This window comes from Acanthaster planci, linkage group LG14 (assembly GCF_054643075.1).
Source record: "Acanthaster planci isolate LZ-2023a linkage group LG14, COTS_SCS, whole genome shotgun sequence".
NCBI classification, from domain to species: domain Eukaryota; kingdom Metazoa; phylum Echinodermata; class Asteroidea; order Valvatida; family Acanthasteridae; genus Acanthaster; species Acanthaster planci.
Window position 1 is genome coordinate 2,445,805 of NC_141790.1, and position 27,158 is coordinate 2,472,962.

Here is a 27,158-nt window from a genome sequence, read left to right on the forward strand (position 1 = left end):
GGATTAGCTCACAGCAGTTTCACGGACTTTTCACGTCAACATCTTCGTAGCTTATGGTCCCATTGTTATTCATAACGGTACACCAGTCCAGCTTCCCAGCGTGGAAGATGGGAAAACAGCGGTTTAACTGTCAAAGCGTAATAAAAGATTAGTGTGATAGACAGCCAGGAATTAGTGTAGCAGTTACCAACAAAAGGAGCGATTAAATACCCCTGTTTAGGTCTGGGCCTCCGGGAACAAGCGGAAACCTTGCATGAAGCAATATTGCGGGCGTGTTTTCGAAACCGTGATTAGCGAAATGCGAAGGGAACTTGTGACAACCACAAAACTTTCTTTCCACATGTTGTGAATGTAAAGCAGGTGTTTTGTGAAGACAGGATCCTGTCTTTCCTAGAAAAGACAGGATTGATTTTTCCTTTTTTGAGCTGTGAGAAGAGATGGATACACGTACAATGGCTCAAATTTGCTGGATGCAGCTGAAAAGTTGATAAGCACATTTTGCTTATGTAGAACCATGGAGGAAGGACACAAGTTTTTTTTCAGCCCTAAACTGTGACACAATTCACAAAATTCCACGAAACTTGGTGTTACATGTCACAACACCCCCCCCCCTGACCACATACCATACTGTTTAGGTCTGGAGTGTCAACTCCTCGCTCATCACGAACTCAACGGACCGCACTGTAGCAAGATCCACTGTCGCGTCAGCCCTTGACACTCATGCCTGCTCAATCTTAACGATGCTCAGATGGCACGGGGCCACTAAAAAATCCATTGAACCACTGCATTCTCCAAAATCAATGGCCCAACCAGCAGTGGTCATTTGAGGAACACTGCCATATTTTCAAAACTTTCCTCACATTTTGTGACTCGTGTTTTAAATCACCGGCGCAGCACTTTCAAGTTTACGGTATAATTCCACAGCCTGAACAGTTGTGATTGCCTGCTTAATGTACGAGGCTCATGTGCTACGTGTAAACACGTAGCTAGCGCGTAGCGGGACTGTTCATTGCACGGTCGACAGTAGTGCATAGGCTACGGCTCATACTCTTGCAAATGACCTGAGTAGATGTTGGCTGGTATAATTTTCTAACAATGCCAGTTTACTTATATTCCTTCCCAGTTTATATGTATTCCTTTGCATGGTGCTACCGCAAGCCTTTCCACCTATGGATGTCTTCCTCACCATGAATAGCCTGAAATTACATCCAATGCCAATTTAACGTCCTCTCCCACGGACACCAATGAAACCTTTAGTGAGGTCTTGTCGTGTTGCACCTCAGGCCGATCAAGCAACATATATGTAACCTCAAATTAAATTTGTGAACTCAAAAAATACGTACATTTTATATATCCAACTAATCAAGTTCTGGGAATTAAAGTACACGTAACTTGTACTTCCTGCGACATCATTTTTCTATGTGCAGCCACGTAGTTTTGTGTGTGTGTACAGTGAATTGCACAACGCTATTTTAATGCATGGACTGGTTGCCGCGTTGCCATCACACCTTTTTGGCAATAGCACGGCGCAGCGGGAACCAGCGGAAACATTGCATGAAGCAATATTGCGTGCGTGTTTTCGAACTACCGTGATTAGCGAAATGCGAAGGGAACTTGTGACAACCACAAAACTTTCTTTCCAGAATATTCATGAGTATAACTCTACTCAAGCAAATTAAATATAAATCACAGATATGCCACGAAATTGAAATAAATGTTTCTGTGAGGTGACATAATTCGTGGGGAGTCGTTTTGCTGAAGTCCCTACAATGTTCTCATTCAGCTACAGGCCATGATGTAGTGTATGAACAACCTGGCCGGGGTTACATGTACAATGCAAGGATGCGAACATTGTGATTGGGCTGTTCAGTGTACATTTACACCTGTCGCCACCACAGTAAGAAGACAGGTAATGGTACTTTTTATGAGACAATGGGTCCTTAAAGAATTTAAAGGATTAGCCCCACCGCAAAGTTAATGAAGAAGGCCCCCTAGATGGGCTCATTGCATTTTCATGGTGTTTTCACTTGACCTGAAGGTGTCGGCAAGGGGTCATATCCGGGATTATTTTCACGATGTTTTCACCACGTGCACTGCCATGAAGTTGCAGTGAAAAAACAATTTCACAGTGAAACTGCAAATTAACTGCAAATTCATGGGCTGAAATTCATAGTGTCATCTGCCAAAATTCAGTGAACATAGTGTTGATTAGTTTACCTGGAAGAGGATTCTTCAGTATTGCGGCTGGGAGTTTTACGGATGCCTCTGTCCCTTCCAAAGGGATATCACCATCTGACCCACTATAGACACCGATGTCCTCATCTAGCAGGGAATCAGTTACACCATCAGAGACAGCTGCAAAGCCCACCCCATTGGCCAGTGAGTCGTTGTCAAAATTCATCGCAACGACAGCGACACTGGTCGTTACTAGGCTAATATTTTCCCCTCCAGCGAGGACGTTGGAGATTTGTTTTTCCAAGGCTTTGACGATGCGTGAGGAGGAGTTGGCCACTGCTGAAGAGTCGTTGAGTTTCTTGGCGTCAACTTGGAGAAGGTTGTTGACAACGTTGATAACACTCGCTGTTACCTACGAGGTGTAGAGCTTGCGTCAAGCTTTTTTTCGAAACACGGTTTTCATTTTTTGGGCAGGTAATAAACTAAACTTGACCAAAAACTAAACAAACGGCACTTATAACAGATATGGTCGGCACATCGAATGCCCTTCAAATTTTACACAAAAGAAAAACTGTTTGAAACAGTTAACTTCTCAAAGCTTACTTTTGGTGATGTGTCTTGAATGTTCACAATATCGTCCAAAATATCTGCAGCAGATGCCACTGAGCTGTCATCGACTGAAGATGTGTCGTTAGTAACCGTAGCAAGAAACTTGGCTGCTTCACCTACGTTGTCTTGAGTCACCGTGCCATTTGTCTTAGTATCATAAACACATAATGAACATCAACGTAAAACGGAATTGGGCTGGAACTTATATGTATACACATTAAATCTAAAATCTTTCTGTGAAAAGCAAGGCGTTTGGTGGTCGTGACCACACGGCTACATAAGGATATTGGGATAACTATGTTTGGTTCCAAGATATCGTCTCGAGGCTCATCAGATGTGCAATTGAAGGAACTCAACTTGTAGTTACTGTGCATGTATTAGCAACTGTATGTGCCAACGCCTTTAGATTCCAGCACCAAACGGTAACAGGCAAAAAGCCTACCCTATCTAAGTTTAGTTCTTGGGAAGTTTGATCACCCCCTTCCCCTGAAAACAATCAGGTGGTGTGCAGAGTTAAACTGGGAGAAAATCTTTCCATTTCCAAAAGCATAGCAGATGAGAAACGAAAGCCTCTACCCGCTATGTAATGATCCCTGCCGACTGCTACACTGAAAAACTTGATGCATTTCCACAGTTAGACAAACCATGAGCAGCTGAGGCAAGCAAGCTTGGTGCAGTCGAAGTAAAGACTCATACTTCCAGAGGCTTAATTTGAATTTCATTCCACTTACTTTGATCGTCTTGGTTGATACGAGCCCTGCTTGGTTGGTAACTGCCACAGTGATCAAGGAGTTCAGGTCGCGCTTATCAACGTGGAATGTATGTCTGTACACCACAGTATAGCAGTCACCAATAGGGACGCACGTGCAACTACCCGGATCACATTCCTCCATATCCTACGGGTAAATGTGTAAAACGAGGCGTATTCCTTGTTTCAGGGTTTTCTCAAAACGTAAGTGGATGTCTTTATGTGAGCAGCTCTGCGTTTTATCATCCAAACAACTCAACCAACGACAAAGCCATTGATTTTTTGGGGGAAAGGGATAATGCTCCAAAGTTTATGAAAAAGGACCTTGGAAAATGTGGGGGAAAACGTAACTTTTGAGAAAAATTTAAACAATATTTGCCAGTGCAACTCAATAATTTTGCATGGTAACAAAGTATTAAGTGGGACCTTGACAGCGATTTGGTGATGTGGGTCAATGAGACGCAATGTGATTCTTCGCATTTACCATGTTATACACTTTTGTTTTATTTTTAGATTTCTCATGATGAAATCCATTACAGAAGGCTTTTTTTTTGTTTTCTTTTATCTTTGTTTGCTTTATTGCTAAATAAGCTGGCTTTAGAAAAACGAACCGAGGCAGAATCCGCCCCTTGACATGTGCTTTCGATATTGACGTAATGCGTTTTTGTCGGGGGCTGAGATTTCAGGATGTTTTGGATGCATACCAAGTGCAAAAGAAAATTGGATAGCACAGCAGAGTTCTTTGGGGTTGGACCCCCCCAGCTGTGGGATCGTACAAATTAACCCAGATATTTGAGAGTTAAGTTTTAATTTAATAACTTGTGTTTATCTTACCAAATTTATTTTCATGCCTGGTACAATCTGGCTGCTTCGTTCTATCTCTGTGCCTGTGCGGTTGTCAGAAAGACGCCACTCAATAGATTTTATACCACTGTGAATGTCATGTATTCCACATTCGACACTGGCCATAAAAAGAAATTAAAAGAAGCATTTTAGTAACAATACAGAAAATGTTCACTTTGCAGAATGGGAAAACCATACTCCTGGCATGTACATAAAAAGATCTGACATATGCAGCTTTCAAATACCTGATTCCTCTCAGACTAGGTAATGCCGACAAGTCTTCGATGATTGGCGGTGATGAGTCAGCATGTACAAGCACACTGTCCCTTGCAAAATGACCGGCCAGGTCCCTAGCCTCCACCCAGAACCGAACAGAATCACCATCAGCCAAGATTAAGTTGTAGACCCCCCGTGTGTTTATGGTTTCATTGCTCCAGTTGTCAGAGTTGTCATCGCTAACGTTGGTAGTCGTCCTACCACCCTTGTGGTCGATGTCGTAAAAGACTCGGAACTCTGTCACGCCAAGTTCGTGAGGGATAGCTGAACGGCCACGTTGCCCGAAGTTCTGGTCATAACCTGCATACAAAATTGTTACTTAGGCTTTCTCCAACCACAGTGTACGAGTTAAATGCTGTAGAATTCTCCCATTTTGCCTACAACTTGTATTGGCAGCCAAGCTTTGCACAAATATCACATTAGGGTTAGTTTTCGATTGTACCCCCAACTACTTCAAAATAGACATTGGTCTCATTGATTAAAAAAAGGTTTTGTCCCAATTAGTAAATAACAGTTTGTGTATTATTATCATCAGTTTTTTGTGCTGCGTGGGATTTCAACACTCTTGTGAATTATTTTTTTTAGTTTTGTACCAACGGCCAACAGTAGTTTTAGCAGCCACTTGTACAGGAAAGACATGACTTTGACGTCAAACGAGCAGACTTTATAAGTATATAATCACTCTCCTAAACATCTACAACATGTTGTTTTTAGCACTGCAAAGTTATGAACTGCCAATCAAGATATTAAACACGCACAAACCAGCAAATTCATTAGCAGTAGGAAATCAGTAGGGGGTACGTCACAAAAAAAAAAAACACGATTCTCACAGTGACTCAAATTTTCTAGAATATCAGTTTTCACTGATTAAAATTTACCATCGTCGATGGTGCCCCCAGCATAAATCCCAATGGGTTTCAGCCATCCTTGATTCAAATAATTCCTATTAATGAATCGGTTGGCCCACTCAATCTGCACTGAGGTTTGCCCTCCTGTGGAATTAAGATTGGTTAGCCACAAATATTTGGCTTCCCCTGTCTCCGAGAAAACGCGCACAACTGTATCATTCTGAACGGTGACATCGTCTGGATCGTTGTCCAAGACCACAAAACGTCTAGTGAGCCTGGTGTTTCCGACGTTGTCAACCACAGTTAGAAGAAAGGTATAAACACCTATAATGGAAAAACACAAGAGCCATGAGTCGTTCCACTATCTACAGGGTGTCCCAGAAAAAACCAAATCCTGAGGGAAGGGGTTAATATGCCCAAACCATGAGATACGATTATAATGTGTAAAGATCTCCGAAAAGATTTATCTTTCAAAAATAATCAATTCTTTGAAGTGATATCACACCAATATTGTATTCAAGTAGATTATTTTCTTTACTCTTATGAGTTGTGTAACAATAGCAAAAACCATCTTACTCTGGAAGAAAAACGCTAATCAGTTATACATGACCTGGGTTATTCTTGGGATTCGCTGAATACCATCTGTTCGTCTAAGGTGTAACCTGATAGCCTAAACACAAGCAAAGGATCTTTAGGCTCTCATTGGAAATTACAGGAAATGAAACTGATAGGGATCCTACCAGGACGGGGCAGGGTGACATTGAGACCAGAGCCGGTTAGGCCTTCTCTACTGTAAACAGGGTCACTGTCGAATATTTCCGTCATCTCGTTGCCCTGGCTAACTGATAGCTGAAGCACTTGCAGTTCGTATTCTCTGATACCAGCAAGATCGTCTGCCCAGTCTTGCCACGAAACATTGACTACTTCCTGAACAGAAATAAAATTGAGAAAAATTATTTGAATATAGATTATTGCTAAAAAGTCTGTAACACAGATGCAGTGAACTATTCAAACAGACAAACGCTAATAAATCTACTTTGACACTTGAGTCACTTACTTCGAAGCACAATCACTTTCAAATCCCTATCGCGTAAATGTAGATTTGAAACTCACCTCTGAGGTAACATCATTTCCCACATCCAGCATGGTGGTTCTACATCCACTGTCAGCACTGACGCAGTGGTATGGGCCATCAAAATCAAAGGTGAAAGTTGAGTGGGCAGAAGTGATTCTGCCACTATAGTACCGTGTGATGATGCTACTTGAGTGATCCCTGTCGTAGAGTTTCAAGTACCCGCCACTGGTTGAAGAAACATCACATCTCATTCTGCAACACCACAAGAAATACCCGATCGTAAATGTCCATAAATGGATATATATGGGTCATTTTAGTTTGATATTAGCAGCTACTCTATATACAGGGTGTCTACATAAAAATAACTGTGACAGCAAAACCACTTGGGAAAGAGAAATGTCTCTAGAAAGGGCAGAATGTCCTATAAGCGATGGTATACAGCTTATGATGTTATTGACACAGATGAGTGAACAAACTAGGCTGATATTAAGGGTACTGAAATCGGAACTGTGAAGGTTGCATATTTTGAATTCCAAAGTTGAAAGTCAGACGAACAGTAAGGGACATATGAAGCAAACTACGGGACAGAGAGACCCTCCTGCCTTTGTCTTAGGAATTCTTTCAGACATCTAGGGGACGTGTTAAGTGACAATAGGCTGGAGTGTGCATAGGGATTGGACTTGCTGCGGGGGACCCCTCTGTCCCATTTCGTGTCTGGTATAGTGAAGGGCATGTTACGAATATGTCAGGTGTGCATTGACAGGAATAATGGCCATGTGGAGAGCAGAGTACATTAGACCTTTGAGGTAAGGAGCGAAAACAAAGCAGATTAGACTGATTTAGATACATTCCTTGTTTTAAAGATTGTGTTCTTAAAGCAAAGGCATTTGATATTCTGCACACTTGCATAGTTGTCAATCAAATAGTTGCAAATATGCAAATGCCAATTTCGGTATCCTCAACATAAGTCTAGTTAATTTTTCTCACTTGTCGGTGTCAATAACACCACAAGCTGTTTAACATTGCAAAGGGGGCATTCTGCCCTTTCTAACGTCTCTTTCCAAATTATGGAGAGTAGTTTTGCCATTACAGTACCGGTAATTTTTATCTTGGTATACTTTTTACGTGGATACCCTTATACAGAGAGAGGTGTTGGAAAAAACCAAGGAAACAAGTAGTGGTGTATACAGTGGGTGGGGCCCCTACTGTTTTTTTCAATACTTTATTATCGGGTAGGAAAGAAAGTAATCGATACATATTTTTATCAAAAATTAGCACCAAGCCTAAGCAACACCGTGAAATAAAAACAAGGCTTTAAACTTTTCACTCCCCCAACATCATGTTAACCTGGAAGCGGTATTTGCGTTTGTATCCCCCAACCCAAAAGCAAGGTACGCTGATGAAAACAAGCATCCTTTGAGTAATAAGTAAGGCTGATAAAAATTGATTCTTCGTTCTTCATCACCACCCGAACGGATTTTCCTTACCGTCCCAGCTTTTACTAACATTTGATATTTTCAACTTTTGAACAAATTCAGGCCCTTTTAACCTTGCAGTTGTGTCTGCTCCACAAAAGTGGTCTCGTGTTTTTTGTTTTAATTTCCTAGTCATGCACTAAACCATGACCGATTGGTCTGATGATGCTGTTATGATATATTGATCACTCAAGAATTAAAACACTGTACAAGACAGAAGGGTATTTTAAGACTGAAAAGTCTGGATAACTTGAAATATCCAGTTCCAAAAGTCCTCCCAGCCCAAAATTATAACTTTTGAGTAATGATAAATCCGTGGGACGCGTTCCAAATTTAAACTCACACGGTTCCGGGCGCTGACTATTCCGTTGAGTCCATTTTATTTTTTCAGGGTTGCAGAGCCCTGAGTCCGTCCTAAAGGTATATTAATGCTTCAGTGGGTTTCCCCTAGCCTCTACAGATCTTACAAACCAATAACAAACCACAAAAAGTACATCACAGTACCTTGGGGGGCCGTTTTCCCAGGCTATCCAGATTTGAAGGGGGGCCCTTGCCACACGCCAGCCAAGCCATACCACCAACACAACACCCCCCAACAAAAATAACACTTCGAAGACAGCCGAAAGAGGCCTCTGACAAGTTCTAGACAGCTGTCACTGATAAAGAACATTCGACTGCCTATCCCAGGCACCGTTTTGTAAACAACCCATTAGATTGTACACAAGGGACCACTTAGCACACAGTCCTATGGGAATTGCCTGGAGGCTGGCTCAAGGCCGTCTGGATTTTTTGCATTTTTTCTGGCTAGGGGAGGCCCTGGCTGTAAAATGACTAAACCTGGTTTTTCAGCATGTTCAGGGGTAGGATATGATAAGTACTCGTGGAATTTGGACTTAAATTTTTGGACTAATAAATGTTAATTAGCTCCAATGGACTCGCCAAAAGAGGCTGCGCCCTCTACCGAGGGTTTTAATCGGCCTTATAGCCAAGACCACTGGCCGGTTGTAAGTTATAATACGGGAATGAAAAGAGAGGAAGAGGGTAATGGTCCTGCGTGTGCCACTGTATTCCTATAAATGTTTCAATTTGTGAACCTGAACCTACACATGGTTCTGACTTACACATCGCCGGTAGCTGGTGTCCACGCACTGTAGTTCAAAGAAAATGTATATTCACAGGATACTAGGTCCGTGGTGGGACTGTCTGGATTGATGGAGCTTCCATTTGTGCAATTCCGCGAGCCAACCTCGTAGACGGCACTGGGACCACCTGTTGCTCGGGAAAGAATACATTCGAGCAAGCCTGTACTTGGTGCTCTTAGCTGGCTTAAATAAACGGGCCGTTTTGTTCAATGTTTCCTCAAAGTTTCCTTCAGTTTCATTGTCAGCGAACGTGGGGGGTAGGGGTTCGAATGAGCCAGCTTTTATAATCCCGTTATCCCCTAGAAGAATCCTTCCAGAAATATTGGATTTGCTTATGGGCAATATTTGAAAATGACAGATATTTGAGGTTTTCATGCATTTTCTAATTTTCCCGGGAAAGTGCACACTAGTACACATTTCGATCCCCTCCCTTGTGAAATTGCTGGATACGCCCCTAGACCATGCACAAGCCTGCATATTTCTTTGTTTTTCCCTTTGTGACATTAAATTGGCATCATGTGCAAATTGACGACATTCATTGAAAGAGACCAGCTGTTGTTGGCTGCTATGACAATTCTCCGGTTGCGAAAATGACGACTAATTTCTTATTCTGATATTGTTAATGTGGAAATATATCGCTGATCTGCTTTGCGTATACAGGATGCGCTTTCAATTCAAACTGTGCATTCCTGTGAATTAACTTACGCTTTACAACGGCTGCAACTCTTGCACCAACCACACCAAGCTCATGGCTATAGACATATGGATGTCCACCGCGGCTGGGGTCTGGTAGTCCAGTGGGTTGGTAGGAGCTTGTCCACTTGATCTTAATGCTTGTGAAATTGTGCACGTTGGTATAGACGGTGCCTGTCTTGCCCTCGTCCGTGGGCGATTCCAGAGTTGTTGTTCCCAGGATAAGGGTGGCATGGTGCTCTGATAGGGTAGGAGCTTGACTGCTGCCCACTGTTGGAAAAGGATTAAAGTTGTCGCTTTCTTTCTATCAGCTGATTAGTATTATTTTTAATGGATATATTTACGTTTGAGCTTAGCAAAATTGTTGGTGTTTGTTTGTAGATAAATCAAATAAATCAAGTCACACATATTTTAACAAAAGACCCCGAAAATGGCTAGTCACTAGATTATACTATACATAACAGAAAAATATTAGGGGTTTGGACGAAGAGGACTTTGGCAAAACGATACTAGGGGTGTCTTCAGTGAAAGTATTGTCGATATAGTCTGTTCTTGGCTCCCTAATGTATTTGACGTTCCCCCCCCCAAAAAAAAAAAACAAACAAACAAACAAACAAACTGAAAATGTCTGGCAGCGAAGCTGAAAAACATTCACTGCATCGTAGAGATCTTGACGTATCCATTGATGTCTCACTTGTTCGGCAGTCAGTTCCTGAAAATCCGCTGCTGCAGGTGCAATTTCCATTCGTGCAGGATCCTGGATAGCAGGCATTGCTGTCACTCCTCCATGAACATTGTTCTGGTTAAAAAAATAGCAGAGCGTAATATTGGCAGCATCAATTTGCTGTCCATTGCTGTTGCTGCTAGGTGTCCTGACTTAATGATTATTTGACAACACAGAAAAGGTCCAAACATTTTGTTCAATGTCAGTTGACTCAATATACCGATATGCGTCGGTCCAGACTGAAGTAAGGTTCCTTATTGTCAGCAGGATGTCCTTCTTGACAAAAAGTGCACCATCCATCCCAATTTTTTTCTGAGCTTGTGGTTCTGAGAAGGGCAGATAATCGATGCTTTCAACCATATGCTATAGACAGAAAGCCACTCTTTTATAAGAAAGACAAACAAGAGTGTTAGGGTTGTTTGGTGCCATGACCACCGTTACCCTCCCCCCTTTAATCTGCCCCTACCCTGGTACAAACCTTAATTAAGCTGTGTAAAAAGGGGAACCAACCCATCGATGGACAAATCGAGACAAAGCATTTAACCCATCAATCTGGACAAAACACTTTCCCCCCTCTTCCTCAGTCTTTTTCACATCCTATCCAGCCCTGCTTTCCTTTCTTTTACAGGGGTTTAGTTCATTCTGCACATCGATGTACTTGACTTAACGATTTGCAACAGTATTAAAAGCAATCTGTAATAGTTTTATCGAAACTCTTACTATCGATGGCGTACGCGTTATCATTTCCAAGGCAGAAAATAAAGTTGGGAACCTGTTTTCCTATGAAATAAACTTACCTATGCACTGTCTCATGTCATCAGACCTATTGTAGGCGGATCCAAGATCAGAGCCGTAATCTCCATCACATCGGTCACATTTCTGGTTCGACGAAGTGCTGCAAAACGCTTCAAGACAGTTTGTAATAGCTGTACACCCTAAAGTTTAAAAACAGAAACACATATTGAGTGCATGAAACATATTATATAAGGAAACATGTTAGTTACATTTACCTTCAAACATTATTTTGCGGGTGCATTTTGAGGAGGTATTGTGCAGGATTCAGAGTATTTCTTCCCATCAGTTGCCACATTTTTAGTTCAGACAAATAGGCATATTTCAGTAAATTATCCCTTGTCACACTTTACTAATGTCAATGTGCAGTGTCGCATCGAGGATTTGTCAGGGGGTTGGGATAATGCTTCTCGACGCATCGCACGGGACTCGGGTATACGGCTTTATCAGAGCTTTTAGCTTAAGACGTACATGGATACTGTGTCTTCGTACCTCAGATATTAAAAATCAGGGGCTTCAGCCTACCAAATTCCCTTTCTCATTTTAGGTGTGCCACTGGATGCAAAAGTCTTTTAATACTGCTTGCTGGACAGGCATGTTTATAAAATCCTAGCCTTTTGGATTTAATTAGAAGGTCAAGCAACCTTGTTTTTAGTTTATAGCCTGACCACGATTACTTACGATTGCATCTTGGAGAGTAAAAACCTCGATTACAGTTGCTGCAGTAGTTGGGACTTGTGCATGATCCTCCATTGGGGCAGTTAACACTGCCAAAACAAACAGCTGCAAGTGAGAGAACAAGACCGGTCTTATTCTGTAAAATGATTTTATTAATATATTTCTTCTATCTACTGGGTGACCCATTCAGTCCAGTTAATCCAAGAGTTCCAGTAGGAATAACTAAACAATAAAAAAAACAGCTAAGACAATTAGAAATATTAAAATCAGATATTTAATAATTCCACTCATCAGGTCTCTAACATTAAAAACTTGACCTTCTAACCTGTGCGGAGCATAAAACATTTCGATGCAACGTTCAAAACAAGATTTAAAAAATTAAGACATAAAAATTAACAATGGTTAGGCCTTTTAGCATTTAAAATTATTTTTTCGAGCAGCAAGTGTCTCTCAAATGACAAATTATCCAATCCTTAGACATAATTTTTGCATATGTGATGATTATAGACCGAAAAAAATCAATTAAAAATCATATTAAAATCAAATCACTTATGTATCGAAATTGCTGATAATGGTCTGGATAGCTATTGGAAAGGGATTCTTTTTTATCTCGAGAGAAAGTTATTCCATGTTTAGGTACGCCAACAGTGAAACGTTTTTAGTTTTGTGGCGTTGCACAGTAACATTCCCTATAGAGCCTAATCCTATGAATGTTGTTCATTGATCCTACTAAATTTTTTCTGTATTAACCCTTCGACGGTGGAAGCAGATTATATACAAAACGGCAGCAGCTATGTTAACAGCTATACTTACTGCAGCACATCTGAGATCCAGTCACATAAAAAAAACCTGAGAGCAGCTTCCCGTGAAGGTAAAAACACGACGAAAACGCAAATATGGTCGTGCCCGTAACGATTGCAGTTTAAAAAGAAGATTTTCTAGGATACAAATCCATTTGGCTTAAATGACATTTTTTGACTAAACTACTTCACGAAAGGCCATGTTGCCATGCATGGGAATTGTTTTGGGTCATATCATTATCTCCAGGTACTTGGTATACTTGTAACGTGTGCTTCATTGTGACTTGTTTTTAGAAATGAACTCTAAAAGTTGCAATAGGACTTACGTGTTGGGCAGTTATTTGAGATACTTCCAGTCCATCCTGTGCAACACCGATAGCAAGTGCTATGCCTGTTGAAATAATTAATTGAGTGTTTACTGAGGGATGCAGCATGCTTTACATGTTTTATTAGTTCTGATGCAAACCCTCAAGAGTCATAAGCGTTAGAAGGAAACTTTATGCGCACTCTTGACCACACAATTTCTTCAAAGCTTATGTCACTAAGGCGGTTTTATTTTAATTAAAAATCGTGAGGCCTTCACAATTCCATTTTCTCATTTGCTGCCAGTAGATTTTCTGGATTTTGGACTTTGCCTAAAACATTTTCAAAAAAACCCCGCAATATTCAGGTGGACAACTAAAAGCTTCAAATTTCCGCGAGCAAAGTTTATTTGATGCTTCCAAAGAAGACAACCCCATTTTGTCATTTTTTGCGAGTAGATGCTGGGGTTTTTGAAGTTGCACGATCCCTTTTTGAAAAATACGACATTTCTTTGATAGCAGAAATTTGGATTTTACTTTGACGACAGCAAAAAAAGCCAGATTGAAACTTGGCAAAAATGACAAAAACAACACGAAGTGAGCCAAACAGATATCAGGGACGATTTAACCTTTGCTGTGACTCCTTATATCACGAACGGGAAGATTGAAAGTAAAACAAGACGATTTTGGTGAAAAACTTCATTTGAATGAGAATTGACATGAAACACAGCAAATTCCTGAGGGCACCGAAGTGAAATCTTGATCGATTGGTGTGAATTTTCCTCATATTCGTTGTCCGTTCGTTTATTCCGATGGAGAAAAGGGGGGGAAGGGGGTATGTACAAACCTGTATCTTGTACACCTACTCCCACCCCAAAATCCACAGGACGTGTAATAGCGCTGAGCGCAGGTGTATGAACAGGCAGGAGCTCTAAAAGACAAAGTGGATATGATCTAGTTAAAGTTAGCTTTGCACTGTTTCCTTAGGAACTTCAACTTCACTGAATTAATTTTTCCGCATGGTTGATTTATCTTGTTCAGCTGGCCCAAACCCCCCTCCCCCGGGGCTTTGCAAGCTACTTACCGTATATATATATATATATTTTTTTTTTAGCAAAGAGGATGGTTTATGTTTAGGGAGCAATTCTTCTATTGTGTTTTCTGTTATAAATTCTGCATGATCATTTACGAATAGGACACAACAATTCGAACACACACTTTTACGTTTACGGTCGACTTTTCCTTCTAAAACAACGAACATGTTTTATTCTTAGATGCCTTTTTACAGCAAACTAAACAAATACAGGAATTTTGAGATCTTTATCTGCACCAAATGTCTTAAATTCCTAAACAAAGTGTTCCAAATACATGAATTGTTGAAAACGAATTAAAACAAAAAACGTCTCACTCTGATTGTGGCAAATTCACAACGACTGCAGTGACGATGCCAAGGAATAAAAGCATGGTTTCCACAAGACAATCTTAAACCAGTCCGTAAAGAAAGACGTCAGTAGTACACAGTGGCGTAGATTTTCATTGGCCCTCGTACCGATATTCTGTTACATCTACCTGAAAGGGGTGACAAAACTGTTCTCTATGACTGAAGTGCGTTTAGCTGCCAGCTATTAAAACAAATATAAAGAACAAGATATTTAATTAATACGTTAGACTGTTCTCTTATTTTGGCACTAACGGTGAGGCAAATCTTCTGAACCATCCACAAAACTGCTAGTTTTTAGCCAATGGAACTCCTTGGATACGGTGCCCCACCCAGGGAAGCCACCTGTGTCCCCCTCCCACCCAGCATCTTACAATATACGCCTACTGTTGCAGCTGCGCTTCCTGATTTTCAGGCAGACTGAACTAACACTATGTTAGTTCAGTCTTTGCCCACTGTTCATTTATTCAGTGATAAACCAGTTAACCAGTTCCCGTCCACCAGTGGTGCACCAGTATTGGACGGAGTAGTTTGTAAGAGCCCAACGCAATGCAGTTCTCCCAGCCAGCTCACTGGGGATGGCAAGGGCCTTGAACCTCCAGTCAGCAGATGCAGACACTTCCAGTGGTGAAGAGCAGAGCGTATCCAGTTCTTCAGGTGATGATGACCCATCGGGCAGTGATAAAGGTAGCAAGCATTCCTGCTGTCCTAAAGGATCTTCCAAAACAAGGAGCAGTTCCCCAGTTCCCGCTGCCAGTGCCAGTAATAGTCCCGTGACAACTTTCACAGGCCCGTATGGCTATGGCTTTGGGATTTGGGACAGCCTCCCTAAGTTGGACATCCCTAAGTTCGACAGCGAGAATGATGTTGGGCAGTACGTTAACTTTAAGTTTCTGTGGTACAGCATCATGAAGGGTCCTATGCTGTGGGAAGGCTCCAGACGGACTGATGGTCCCGAGTGGCTCCATGACCCCAAGAGGAATGGCAGAGAGAAAGTGCCAACATTCTGGCCCAAACTCTTGTCAACCCAACAGCAGACCAGATTGAAATAAAGAGAGCCTTCTGCAGAGTAACAGTTCCTACGCCCGAGGTAGATGTTGATTTTACAGCCTTCCCCAGCTGGGTGGAGTTAGTCAGTGCAGTTGGAAAGCAGCGGTACCCAGATGACCAGTTGCTTGATGGTACCTTAACTCCAGATTAAAGCCTTGAGATAGAGATATCGCTTCTTCGAAAGGCACAGAATGACACCTTCAAGGAGGAAGTAGCTGCGCTTTCATCGAGTAATAAGCTACCTCGAAAGAGTCGTCTTCTTGAGCTGGCACCTGAACTTGATCCAGATAGCAAGTTGGTTAAAGTTGGAGGTCGGCTCCGCAAGGCAGCCACGGCTGACTCAACTTCTATCGAGCCCCCATCCAGTTGTTGTTGACCCGCAACATACAGTAAAAAAACTCTGGATAAAAGATGCTGATGCTTATTTCAGTCATCATGCTGGCACAGATCAGGTGTTTGCCTGTCTGCAACGAGGCATATTGAGGGGGCAAAGTTCGGTCAAGGGAATCTTGCATACTTGCCCTGAATGCTGTCACCAAACACCTAAGGTGCCACGCATGAGTGATTTTTTCCAGAGTGCAAGTTTTGCTTGGAAAAGCCACCCTCCTATTCCACAGGTATTGACTGTTTCGGGCCCAAGACAGTTAAAATTGGGCGCAGAAAATAAAAAAAGATGGGGACTGCTTTTCAAGTGCATGACCACCCGTGCACTGCATCTTGACCTTCTAGAGAGCCTTGATGTTGAATGGGGCGAAGGGGTCCGGCCTTGCCAATGGTAGTCTACGACGAGAGCGAATTGAAGAGTCGCAGGAGTTGGAGGCATAGTCACGTACTAGCTGATCAATTTTGGCGGCACTTCATCAGATCGTATCTCCCTAACCTTCAAACACGTCAAAAGTGGCAAAAGGAAGAGGAGAACCTTTCTGAGGGAGATGTTGTGCTGATAGCTGAGCCTCAGCTACCAAGGTCTCAGTGGCCAGTAGGTACTCTTACTCAAGTCTTTCCTAGTGACGACAAGAGAGAAAGGGTAGTCAGTGTGCAGGTCAACAAACGAGAGAACAAGCGTCCTGTGGCCCGGCTTGTGAAACTGGCCAGATATGATGAAAGTGATACTCCTGTTTTGGCTGAAGTCCTTGTAACCCACACTCCCATTCCCTTTAGGCTCTGTAGCATAAGGAACACCTTACCTGAGTAAAACTGACTGTTGTTCCAAAACTACTGTTTTCAAGTATTCATGTTTAAACCAATGTTTAAGGTCTTGTAGTTGCCACAACACTTTGCAAATTTCTTGTAGAAATTAGGCGGCAGCCATGTTGCAGCTGCACTTCCTGATTTGCAGGAAGGCGCTCTTCTCTTGTCACAAGAGGGCGCACCTGATACCGCGCTTTATGCCTCGCCACTTAACATTAAAATATCCAGGGGCTCCTGGGGGTTCTAAACCAGCCATTCATACCACTTGAGGGGTTCAGAGATACTCAGTTGGGTAAGTGAACATTCTACAAATTGGCTCTTATTTGAATGGCTCTAAATTGCTGTACAGCCGCTGACTCACCTGATCGTCATTATCGCCTGGTTCTCATTTGTATAAATTATTATTTAATACCGGAAGCTTTCTCTTATGCTAATTGGGGCAGTTATTAAGACAATTGTTCTTGTAGTTTATCATAAAGTTTATTCTCCCTTTACTTTCCTTTCTCCTTAAAGCTCACTAAAGACAGGGGGGACTCATTACCAGCCGTGTACATGTCTTGGGGGGGGGAAATATATTCATTTAAATTGGGTGAGCCACACAACTGCATTGATAGAGTCCACACCTACAATTCTGAAATTACTAGCTCTGATGCGTGCAGGCCGTAAATTCCAGTTTTTGCGCAAGGGGAGGGCTTGAACATCATGACGTTATGGGGGGGTCATTTCCGGTCCGAGCCCCCCAAATCACGGGTGAGCCGCTGCTCCGACATTTGCATGTGTGACATGATCGGGTGTTCTTCGCATTGATGTTTGGATTCCGTCATGCCTTTAATTAACGAGTAGATCCAGGTGAGCTCTTAATGCATCCTTCGTGAGTGGATTCGAGAAACATCGAGAGCAATCCTTACCCGGAGAGGACACGTATGTTGTGTGTTCAAAAAGTGAGACGACGGGGACGAATCTAAGCAGGAGACAACACGTGGAAGCTACTCAAGCCCACCAAATGAACGAGCACTTATTGCCGAAGTATCGAGAATACACATGACGTGTATGGCTAGAAAGCCCATGAATTTGAATTATTAGAAATCAATCCCATTGCTAATTCATAAATTCACTTTTGACGAAGATCGGTTTGGTTAAAACATTTTTTTTGTGTAAAAAACTAAATAAAGATTCACTCACCACAAAAGAACAAGTTGAAGTCCTGACTCGATATCAGGCAAATATCACGTGATGAGTGTTCCACCAATCAAACGACAAGGATCTGTATGGCAGTTATATAATTGTACTTATGATGTCTATGACTGGATCTTATGATATAGTTGAACCGTGCCAATTTGACCTGGACTAAGGTCCTGATGAGTAGTTATGGATGTCCATCGAAACGATGACGACGTCTCTCCCAGTTGAATAGAGAGATAAGAAAAAATATTAATGATGGTATGAGTGCCTCTGATGGCTCCTCTGGTGGCTACGTAGCCCAAACTCCGAAGCACAGCGCCTTCCATAGGTGGGACAAGGGACACCATCGCCTGGAGGAAGCCCCTGGTATGGTCGCTCATGGCGTTGGTAGCGTCGTTCCTCACGTACGCAGGTGCGTGTAGCCTCAAAGCGATCCATAGCCTCATGACTCGCAGTCCGCCACGTGTTCCGGTCCGCATCCAGCTGCTCCAGGTGGGAAGGCTTAACCCCACACTTCTTCAGGGTGGCCTTGAGATGGTCTTTAAACCGCTTCTTCTGACCTCCAGCGCTGCTTTGACGAGTAGAAAGCTCACCATAGAAAAGTGTGCAGGGGAGTCGGTCCTCAGGCATCCGGTTGACATGTCCGATCCAACGTAACTGCCGTTGAATAATTAGGGCCTCGACACTGACACAGCCTGCAGATTGCAGGATGGAGACGTGTGGAACACGATCTGCCCAGGTCAGCCCGAGAATACGCTGAAGACAGCGAATATAAAGGGCTCAAGACACATGATGTGGGCTCTGTAGATGGTCCAGGCCTCACAGCCATAGAGCAAGGTGGAGATGCAGATAGCCTTATAAACAGCCACCTTTGTAGAGATAGTAATACCCCGGTTGAGAAACACTCGGTGTGACAGCCGGCCAAAGGCACTGGAAGCTTTCCGTAACCTGTTTTGGATCTCCTCATCAATACTGCAGGATGAGCTCAGGATGCTTCCTTGGTAGACAAATGATGTTCTCCAATCCAACCCGAAATCGCATATCAGGAGGGAAGCCTTCACAGGACGCACGCTGGTGGAGCACTTCCGTCTTCTTGGTATTGATGACGAGTCCAGAGCTGGTGCATGTGTCGGCCATGGTGTCAAGGATCCTTTGGAGACCTGCTGCTGAGTGGCTGACAAAGGCGGCATCATCTGCATATTGCAGATCAAAGATTGTCTTGGACCGAGTCATAGTCTTGGCTAGCAGTCATTGCAAGTTAAAGAGGCTACCAAGGAGCCGATACCGGAAGGTTATGCCATCATTGAGATCGAGCTGGTGTCGGAAAAGGAGAGTCAACGCAACCAGGTAGATGTTGAAAAGGACTGGTGCAAGGACACACCCCTGTTTCACTCGAACTTTGACCTCAAAGGGCTCAGATTGCAGGCCCCCCAAAACCACACGATCAAATATTCCAATGTGAAACTCCTGAAGGATCTTTAGAAACCTTGGGAGACATGTGCATTTAGTGAGGATGGTCCAGATAGACTCCTCTTGATGGTGTGAAAAGCCTTGTTGAGCTCAACGAAGGCGGCGTAAAGTTCACGGTGTTGCTCCCTGCATTTCTCTTGCAGCTGACAAGCCACAGATATCATATCCGTTGTGTTCCTGTCCTTACGAAAACCACATTGTGATTCAGGGAGGACTACGTTGGAGATTTTCCCAGCAACGGCCAGGAGAGAGATGCCACGGTAATTCCCGCAGATGGATTTGTCCCCCTTCCTCTTGTACAGGGTTACGACATTAGCATCCTTCCACTGCTGTGGGAGGGACTCAGCCGCCCAGGCATCACAGATGAAGCAGTGCAAACGATGAAAGAGCACGGGTCCGCTCTACTTGAAGATCTCGCCAGGGATCCCATCTGGTCCAGCCGCCTTGTTATTTTTAAGGCACTTACCAGCCTGATGGATCTTGGTAAAGGATGGAGGGCTGTCCAGCTGAGTGATGGGTGGCAGAGAGGGGAGGCGGTCGATCACGCTCGGGTCAATGGGGTTAACACGGTTTAGGAGCTCGCTAAAATGCTCAGCCCAGCGGGAAAGAATGCCTTGGCGGTCCTTGATGAAGGTAGAGTTGTCATCAGAACTCACAGGAACTAAAATGCCTCTGATCGGTCAGAGGATGGTCTTAACCGCGTCATAGAAACCATGAAGATCATGGGCGTTGGCAAGGCCTTATATCTCATAGGCCTGTGCAAAGGAGCGAAGCTCAGCAAAACAGGCTTGGAGGGTGCTGGAGGATGGGTTATTGATAACGGCATCGTGTGCAGCATTTTTCCTCTTCAGGAGGCTGTGAATCTTTGTAGAGGAGTCATCACACCAGTCCTGGTGACGTGTGCGAGTGTGACCCAAGACCCCAGTGGCGACCTCAAGGATTGTGGACGACAGAGTGTTCCATTGGTCTGTGAAGGATCCATCAGTGAAAGCGGTGGACTCGCTAGCTGCATTTATGGGCCTGGAAACAGCACGAAACACGGAGAGAGAAGTTGGGATAAGAACAGCACTGACCAAACTTTCCCTGCAATGTCTGGTTCTCACTGAGATCCCGTAGGGCACTACAGTTAAGCCGTCGTCTGCCTGCGGTGTTCAGTCCAGCACTCGGCACCCCGAAGAACTCTGGTGATGGAGACGTCATTAAAATCACAGCGCCGGACTATAACATGGAGCGGGGATGCATCCATGTGGTTTTAAGCTTGTGAGGGAGCTGGAAAACCATGTTGGCGATGGTAAGGTCGTAATCAGCACATAGGTTGATGAACCGGAGTCCGTTGGAGTTTGTAGAACCGACCCCCATGCCTGCTGATGGCTCCACCCCAGACAGTATAATTTGAGCCGACCTGAGCATTGAAATCGCCGAGAAGGATAATCTTGTCAGTCGACGGGATGACACGGAGTGTCTAGTCAAGAAGGTCATAGAACTTATCCTTTATGTCTTCAGGAGAACAATGGGTGGGGCATAAGCACTGATAATGGTAACATGTCTCCGAGCTGCCAAGGGGACACGGAGAGCCGTGAGCCGCTTACTCGAGTTAACAGGCACCTCTGGCAGATGATGAATATCAGGCAGATGGCCACGGTCATTTGCCGATAATGGCACCTAATTTTTACCCTTCCTCTGTCCTTGTGTCATAAAGCCCCCTATTACGGCCGTAAGGTCAGGCTCCCTTTGGACGGACCCTGAAGTTGCGCGTTAACTTCCAGTTCGATGATTCCATGTAACTCTATGCCCAGTGGGTGTGGTTTTTGGACGTTTTACTTATGAACCGGATAGTAATGGTGTGGTTGATGCAACAAGCTTCCACTCGTGGTGAAACAAGCCTTGTCGAGACTGATACGCCTTCAGCCAATGGTGCTTCGGGTACATGTATAACAATTGGAAAGCATGTGAAACTCGGGCATGTTGGTTAAAAAAAAACGCAAACGCGAAGAATATTCACATAATCCACAGTCATACAGAGGGACAACGACACAAAAAGTACTTCAAACAAAATACGACATCTGATTATTCATGTAACAGCAGTAAGGAGTAGATAATAAAAGGGGAATGGAGATCCTCAGAAATAATGCTGATATATTTATATCACCGCAAGTGCAATGATAAAAGAGAACGTTAAACTTCCGAGACTTGCACAGGTTACGGGTCTTTGCTGGCTCTTTTCTCACATCTTTCAAACGACTAAAAGTGGTAATAATTGAGACGTTTTCGTTTAATATCCCTATGTCTGTTTTTTACATTTAAATCCTACCTCAGGTGATATTTGGCATAATACAACACCTGCGTAAATGCCCGTCATCTGATTGGTGGACTGTTGATCACAAATTATTTGCACGGCCCATTGATCTCCAACATATATAGGCTGGATAGGACATTGCGCATCGTTTGTGCACAGAATGCGCGGCCGGACAATGGCGGCAGGTAATGGAGGGTTATGTGATGCTACATGCTGTGCATTTCTGGTCCACATGGATGGTGGCTGAGCCCTCAGCCTTCCAAAAATCAACAAAGGCCAAAAATGATTTTTTTTTTCCGGATAAACCTTACCATTTTCTTATTAATTAACCCACTCGAAAGCAACCTGTTTTTGTGTGTTTTTTACACCTATTGTCTACGGTTTCGCTTTAGCAATATTTTCACTTTGGGTCGGTTCAATCGTGATTTATTCAGTATGTAATACAACTTTGAGAATTCCACCAGGAAATGCAATAGCTTTTGTCAGTAAATATGATGTCAAAACTGTCTATGTGTTTGAATACATCTTGAAAACCATCAGGGGAATTTCGTTTTTTATCATGAAGTACTGTAGCGGGATAAAAGCAGTTTCGGAACCATTGAAATTAGCTGAGTCTGCAGTATCCCAGGAGCGACACATGCCGAGGGCATAGAGTGTAATAATAGACATTTAAATTTTGACTTGACAGATCTGCCAAACACTCTTTGGAGTCACTCCCGCCTGTATACCGATAGGAATTATCGAGGCCACACTTCCGTCTTTTGAACAAACAAACATGACTAGCTCTACTTTTACAGGCGGCGTAAAAAAAGATCAGTGCGTGAAAAGAAAATGCTCTCTGACGGTATAAGAAAATATGTAAAAACCCTCCCCAATGGGTAACCATATTCAGTACTGACCAAATTCTCAACGATTCTCCAGAGAGATGGGTAAGGTCCCCAAATATCACCAAGTTTAAGGTCTCAATTTCAGTTTTAAAGGTGACATTCTACAGCTTCCTCCTCAGGACAGTAAATGCAAGTTATTCAAATATCTGAAGTATAAACTGACTAGACTGGTAAGCCCAAACCGGCAATAATGGATGCATTTTTTTCAGGTGCCTGTCTACGTTGGGTACTTTTACTATCCTATGGGGGGCTGGGCTCCTCCACACAGGAAATGAAACTCAAACATTTTGGGGCTAGATTGTTTCAACTTTTAATTGAACATTATTAAGATGTAACTGTATACAAGAATGGAGCCAGCACATGCAGCAGCATAGTGCTGGATTAGGTTATTACTATCTGCCAACCTTGCTGCATTGATATGTGAAACAACATGCTTGACGACTGATAAAAGCCGCCCAGAGATGTATGCAAGTCTGTCTATGTTTTATATCACGTTTAACTCCTCCTCATTATAATTATAATAATTTTTGTTTTCGGCGAGGAATGAATGAAACTGAGACTATACTGTTGAGGTTTCACAACCTCAGACCCATGATGAGAAAATGCGGCGAATTTGACAAGCGCCAAAGATTCCGGCAGTTAAATGTTCGAAGGTTCTTAATAAGCTTGTGCTAACAAGTCTTGGTTGCAATGGCAGCAGCTATGAAACAAAAGACCTAAACAAAACTAGGAATTCACACACAGGGCCAGACGTTCACATGGAATTTCAAACACGCAAAGAGTTGCTGAACCCAGAACTAAAGTTGTTGATGACATGGTAAGTGTACCGAATAGAATGACTAACTCAGTTTCACAAAAGCTGCCTTACAAAACATAGAATGAGTGGGTTTTGAACCCCAACTAAACCGGCAAACATTCAACACAAAAGCCCTATTACAAAATGTAAAAAAAAAAAAAAAAAAAAAAAAAACAGAAAAGTACCATGGCGTATACAGCTCTTGGGTGCAGGTGACTGAGGGGCAATATTTATTTGTTACACGACTATCAATGATATTTACCCGTAAAAGAATCCTCTAAAATTACAAATGCGCGTGATTTTACAATTTCTAAAATGTATTTCCGTTTCCATATCCTGTAAAAGCAACATGCCATATGTGAAGAACATAAGCCTGCTTACAGATGCGCCAAGAATTATCCTTAACTCATGTTATTTCCTGGATCTACAGTTACTATCACTCTCGTCCAATTATGTCCAGAGCAATACATCATGGGTCTGTTACGCCTCTGCAGATTAGGAACTCTGGTAGATAAAGAGATCCTCATGGGGGGTAGCCCTGGCTTCCCCCCACCCGCCCTTAAATTCCCTGAATTTACTTTCCCACGCCTATATGATAGGATTCCAAGCCCAGTCATCAAATTCCACATTTATACAGCGCATAGACTTATTCGACCTTTCAGGCGGATAATCAGGACAAATAACGTCCCCACTTTGGGTCTTTGTAAAGAGTCAAATCTTTCAGCATTCTGGGGAATATCAATCTGGGTGTTATTTGTTGGTCACCTGAGCAACAAACTGGAACTTCGAAGCCTTTTTGAAAACTGTACTTCGGAAAGGCAAAACTGGAGCCTTATTTTGTCAAAACGGCGGCTTGAAGACTCGGAAGCAACTTCCTCTTTTTACTTTTAAAAATGCTGGCTTTGCTAAACTGTTTCAAATTAATTTAATTTACAGTGATTGATCTAGTAGGTCATTACTCAGTGCAGAATTTTAAAATCCACTGCCAACTCAATTCAAATTCTGGTAAATAATGTACTTCCAAACATTTTGAAGAGAAATGTTAGAAAGGAAAAGAGTATTCTTGAAGGTTTACAAAGGATGGTAATTCATAAGCACTGTATTATTTGTCACAAATAAAGTGCACACACCTTGGGGGATTCCACATCCGTCGCAACATTGAATAGTTTTAACTTAAATTTTCCTCCAAAAACTCACTAAGACTCTTATCAAATACCTGTGTTCATCCACGTCGAGTAAATTATGTTAGAGAAATGAGCACATACGTTTTTGTAATAAACACTACCATTATGCTCAACTGCTCAATTTTGTGACAGAGTTAGTGTTTTGTCACAGCCTGTTGGAATGGTGTTAAAAATGTGTAAAATGGGGACTGGATAACTGAAACATAAGCTCCTTTAATATAATACAAACCAGTGCTATGCACCTCTTTCACGCAAAATGCATTCAGTCTATTTTCCTGTACTACTCCTGTACTGTTTTCAGTGTCATAGCTTACAGGATTTCAAATATATACAGCAACTGAGAGTACACTATTTTCTTACTTGGCTATTAAAACTAAATTAATTCTCAAAAGGTCTTTCTGTAGTCGTGTGATGGAGAATTGTATACTGATAGGCAAATAAACAACTCCTTCGTAAACTGGTTTCACCGATTCTTTTGGGAACGACTATCTGCGTCCGTGTAAACAATCCACTCCAGAGTCAAGACTAGTTTAGGCAGTGGCCCAAAAAATTATAGGCTACTAAAGGGTACAGGCTAAGTACTAGACTGAAACCTCAAGTACGCAACATACAACACGGAAATGAGACCAACTTTAACTCAGTCTCAGCAAGCAAACACCCTTAGCATTTTCAAGGGGCATAGACTAGCTTCTCAATGCATCACCAGCCAAATTTGATGTTTAAGTTTAAGTTTCAAAGAGGATTTCTTCTTCAAGAATTTCATTTGATGAAAGTAAATCCAACTTATTCCAGCATTACAGGAGAGGCATAAAATGTTTAGAATAGACTGGCAACATGTTCCTTTTAACATAAAATATTGATACAGAGTAGCACAGACGTGATTGACAGTTTTTTCGTATAAACGTGTCAATCTCCACCACCCCCTTTCCTTCTTTTGTTTTCTTTCTTTTTTTCTTTTTTTATTGGGGGAGGGGAAAGCTGGTTTTCGCCAGCTTCAGGTTTTGAGTTTCCATACAAGGTGAACAGGTGTCTTATATTCTGAGTGAATTCTGCGAGCGCAAGACGTAATAAACATCACATCATTCCTGTTCCCATTAAGGTTATACATTAAGAACATCAACTGAATTGGGGTCACTTTAGCTGAGAAGTTCAAGAAGCTCCATTCGACGATCAAACAACTAGTGAATTCGGCGTACACCTAGGGCTACATATGGCAATTCACAACAACAAAGTATGCTTACAATGAAATGCCAAGGAATAAAAAGCCAAAAACAAGGAAAACAAATAGTGAAAAATCCGATTTTCGATAGCAAACAGACACACATTCAGTATCAGGCCAAAAATCTGTCGTAAAAATGTATTGGAGGTTGCAGCCAAATAAAAAATACAAGAAAATTATTAAGTTGCCATCATGCTGAATTGGACGTCGTTTTTACCCAAAAGATTATCTGACTGCCCATTTCACTTTACCAGAAAAAAGTACATCATTCATATTCCAAGACATAAGACAGAAAAACTAGAGAGAATTCTTGAACTACGTATACACAAGAAAGGTAGAAAGTCTATGACGACCGTGTTCATATCAATATTAAACCTGCAAACACCTCCAAGACCTACACTTTTGACATAACTTTGAAACTTATGTCAAAAACATTGAAATCTCACTAAGACTCTTGTGTCAAGTGCCTGTGTTCATCTTCGAGAAAACAATAAAGCTCAAAACACTAACAGCCACAACCAAATTTTGTAGTCCACAACTAATATTTTAGTGGGGCCATCGTTTGACAATTCGCCTATGAATCTAATATACGCTTATCAATCCAATGCCATAAAATAAACTTATTTTAACAACTCTCATACAGTTCACAAATGTTCATTAATTAGCATTTTAACCAATTAAACCTGAAAACCCTTCATTACAAGTGCGCACACGTAGGGGTGCATTCTATCAACCACCTAGATTTAGACCACTTCGCTTCTCTCGCTCATACTCACCCCGAGTCGTTCTGCATACATGCCCCTATTTGCATCAGAGTGCCGATTCACAACCGATCCAATAGATACAGGAACTCCAAAGCGAATTTGGCTGGCAGACTCTGTGGGTAACTCTCGAGATTCAAAACAGCTATATTCACCAGGGAATGTTAGGGGTTTCTGACGGCGAGGCCAGCAACATGACCTTTTGTGTTGTACACCAACACAACTTCAGCAACAGATCCCAAAACATTGGGGCAAACATGTGAGACCGAAATTCAGTGCTTAAAAACGCAATGTGCACGACAAACTTCCGGGTTCAGGGTTATAGCCAGCCAAATGCCGCGAACGATTAGAACAGGTCTTTTTTTAAATTGTGCAGTAGTACATGCCTCAAAAACGTCGACAATAGAATGCCTTTCACAGACGAAAGCTGTTTTTTTTTAATAGAATGGGCTCGGTGGAAAATCACAATCATAAACAGGAAAACTAATCGACACGACAACGTTA

The 27,158-nt window shown here is 42.4% G+C and overlaps 1 protein-coding gene across 1 annotated transcript; it reads right to left on the reverse strand.

Annotated features, from left to right (window-relative positions):
* Window positions 1-2,152: 2,152 nt before the first annotated feature.
* Window positions 2,153-27,158, reverse strand: LOC147796744 (uncharacterized). Its single transcript, XM_087146115.1, has 17 exons — window positions 26,670-27,158; window positions 14,589-14,749; window positions 14,028-14,111; window positions 13,205-13,269; window positions 12,082-12,183; window positions 11,406-11,543; window positions 10,579-10,683; window positions 9,897-10,154; window positions 9,171-9,318; window positions 6,613-6,826; window positions 6,240-6,426; window positions 5,530-5,823; window positions 4,621-4,951; window positions 4,367-4,493; window positions 3,516-3,680; window positions 2,779-2,931; window positions 2,153-2,587 (listed from the first exon to the last, which is right to left on the reverse strand). The coding sequence occupies exons 2-17, from the start codon at window positions 14,642-14,644 to the stop codon at window positions 2,168-2,170; spliced, it is 2,847 nt and encodes a 948-aa protein (XP_087002241.1). The 5' UTR covers window positions 14,645-14,749; window positions 26,670-27,158; the 3' UTR covers window positions 2,153-2,167.

Coding starts and splice junctions, on each gene's coding strand:
- LOC147796744 (XM_087146115.1), bottom strand. CDS start 14,644: ATGCTTTTATTCCTTGGCATCGTCACTGCAGTCGTTGTGAATTTGCCA. Junction 10,155..10,578: donor AGGAACTGACTGCCGAACAA/GTGAGACATCAA, acceptor CTTTTCCAACAG/TGGGCAGCAGTCAAGCTCCT. Junction 6,827..9,170: donor ACACCAGCTACCGGCGATGT/GTAAGTCAGAAC, acceptor GTGGTGTTGCAG/AATGAGATGTGATGTTTCTT.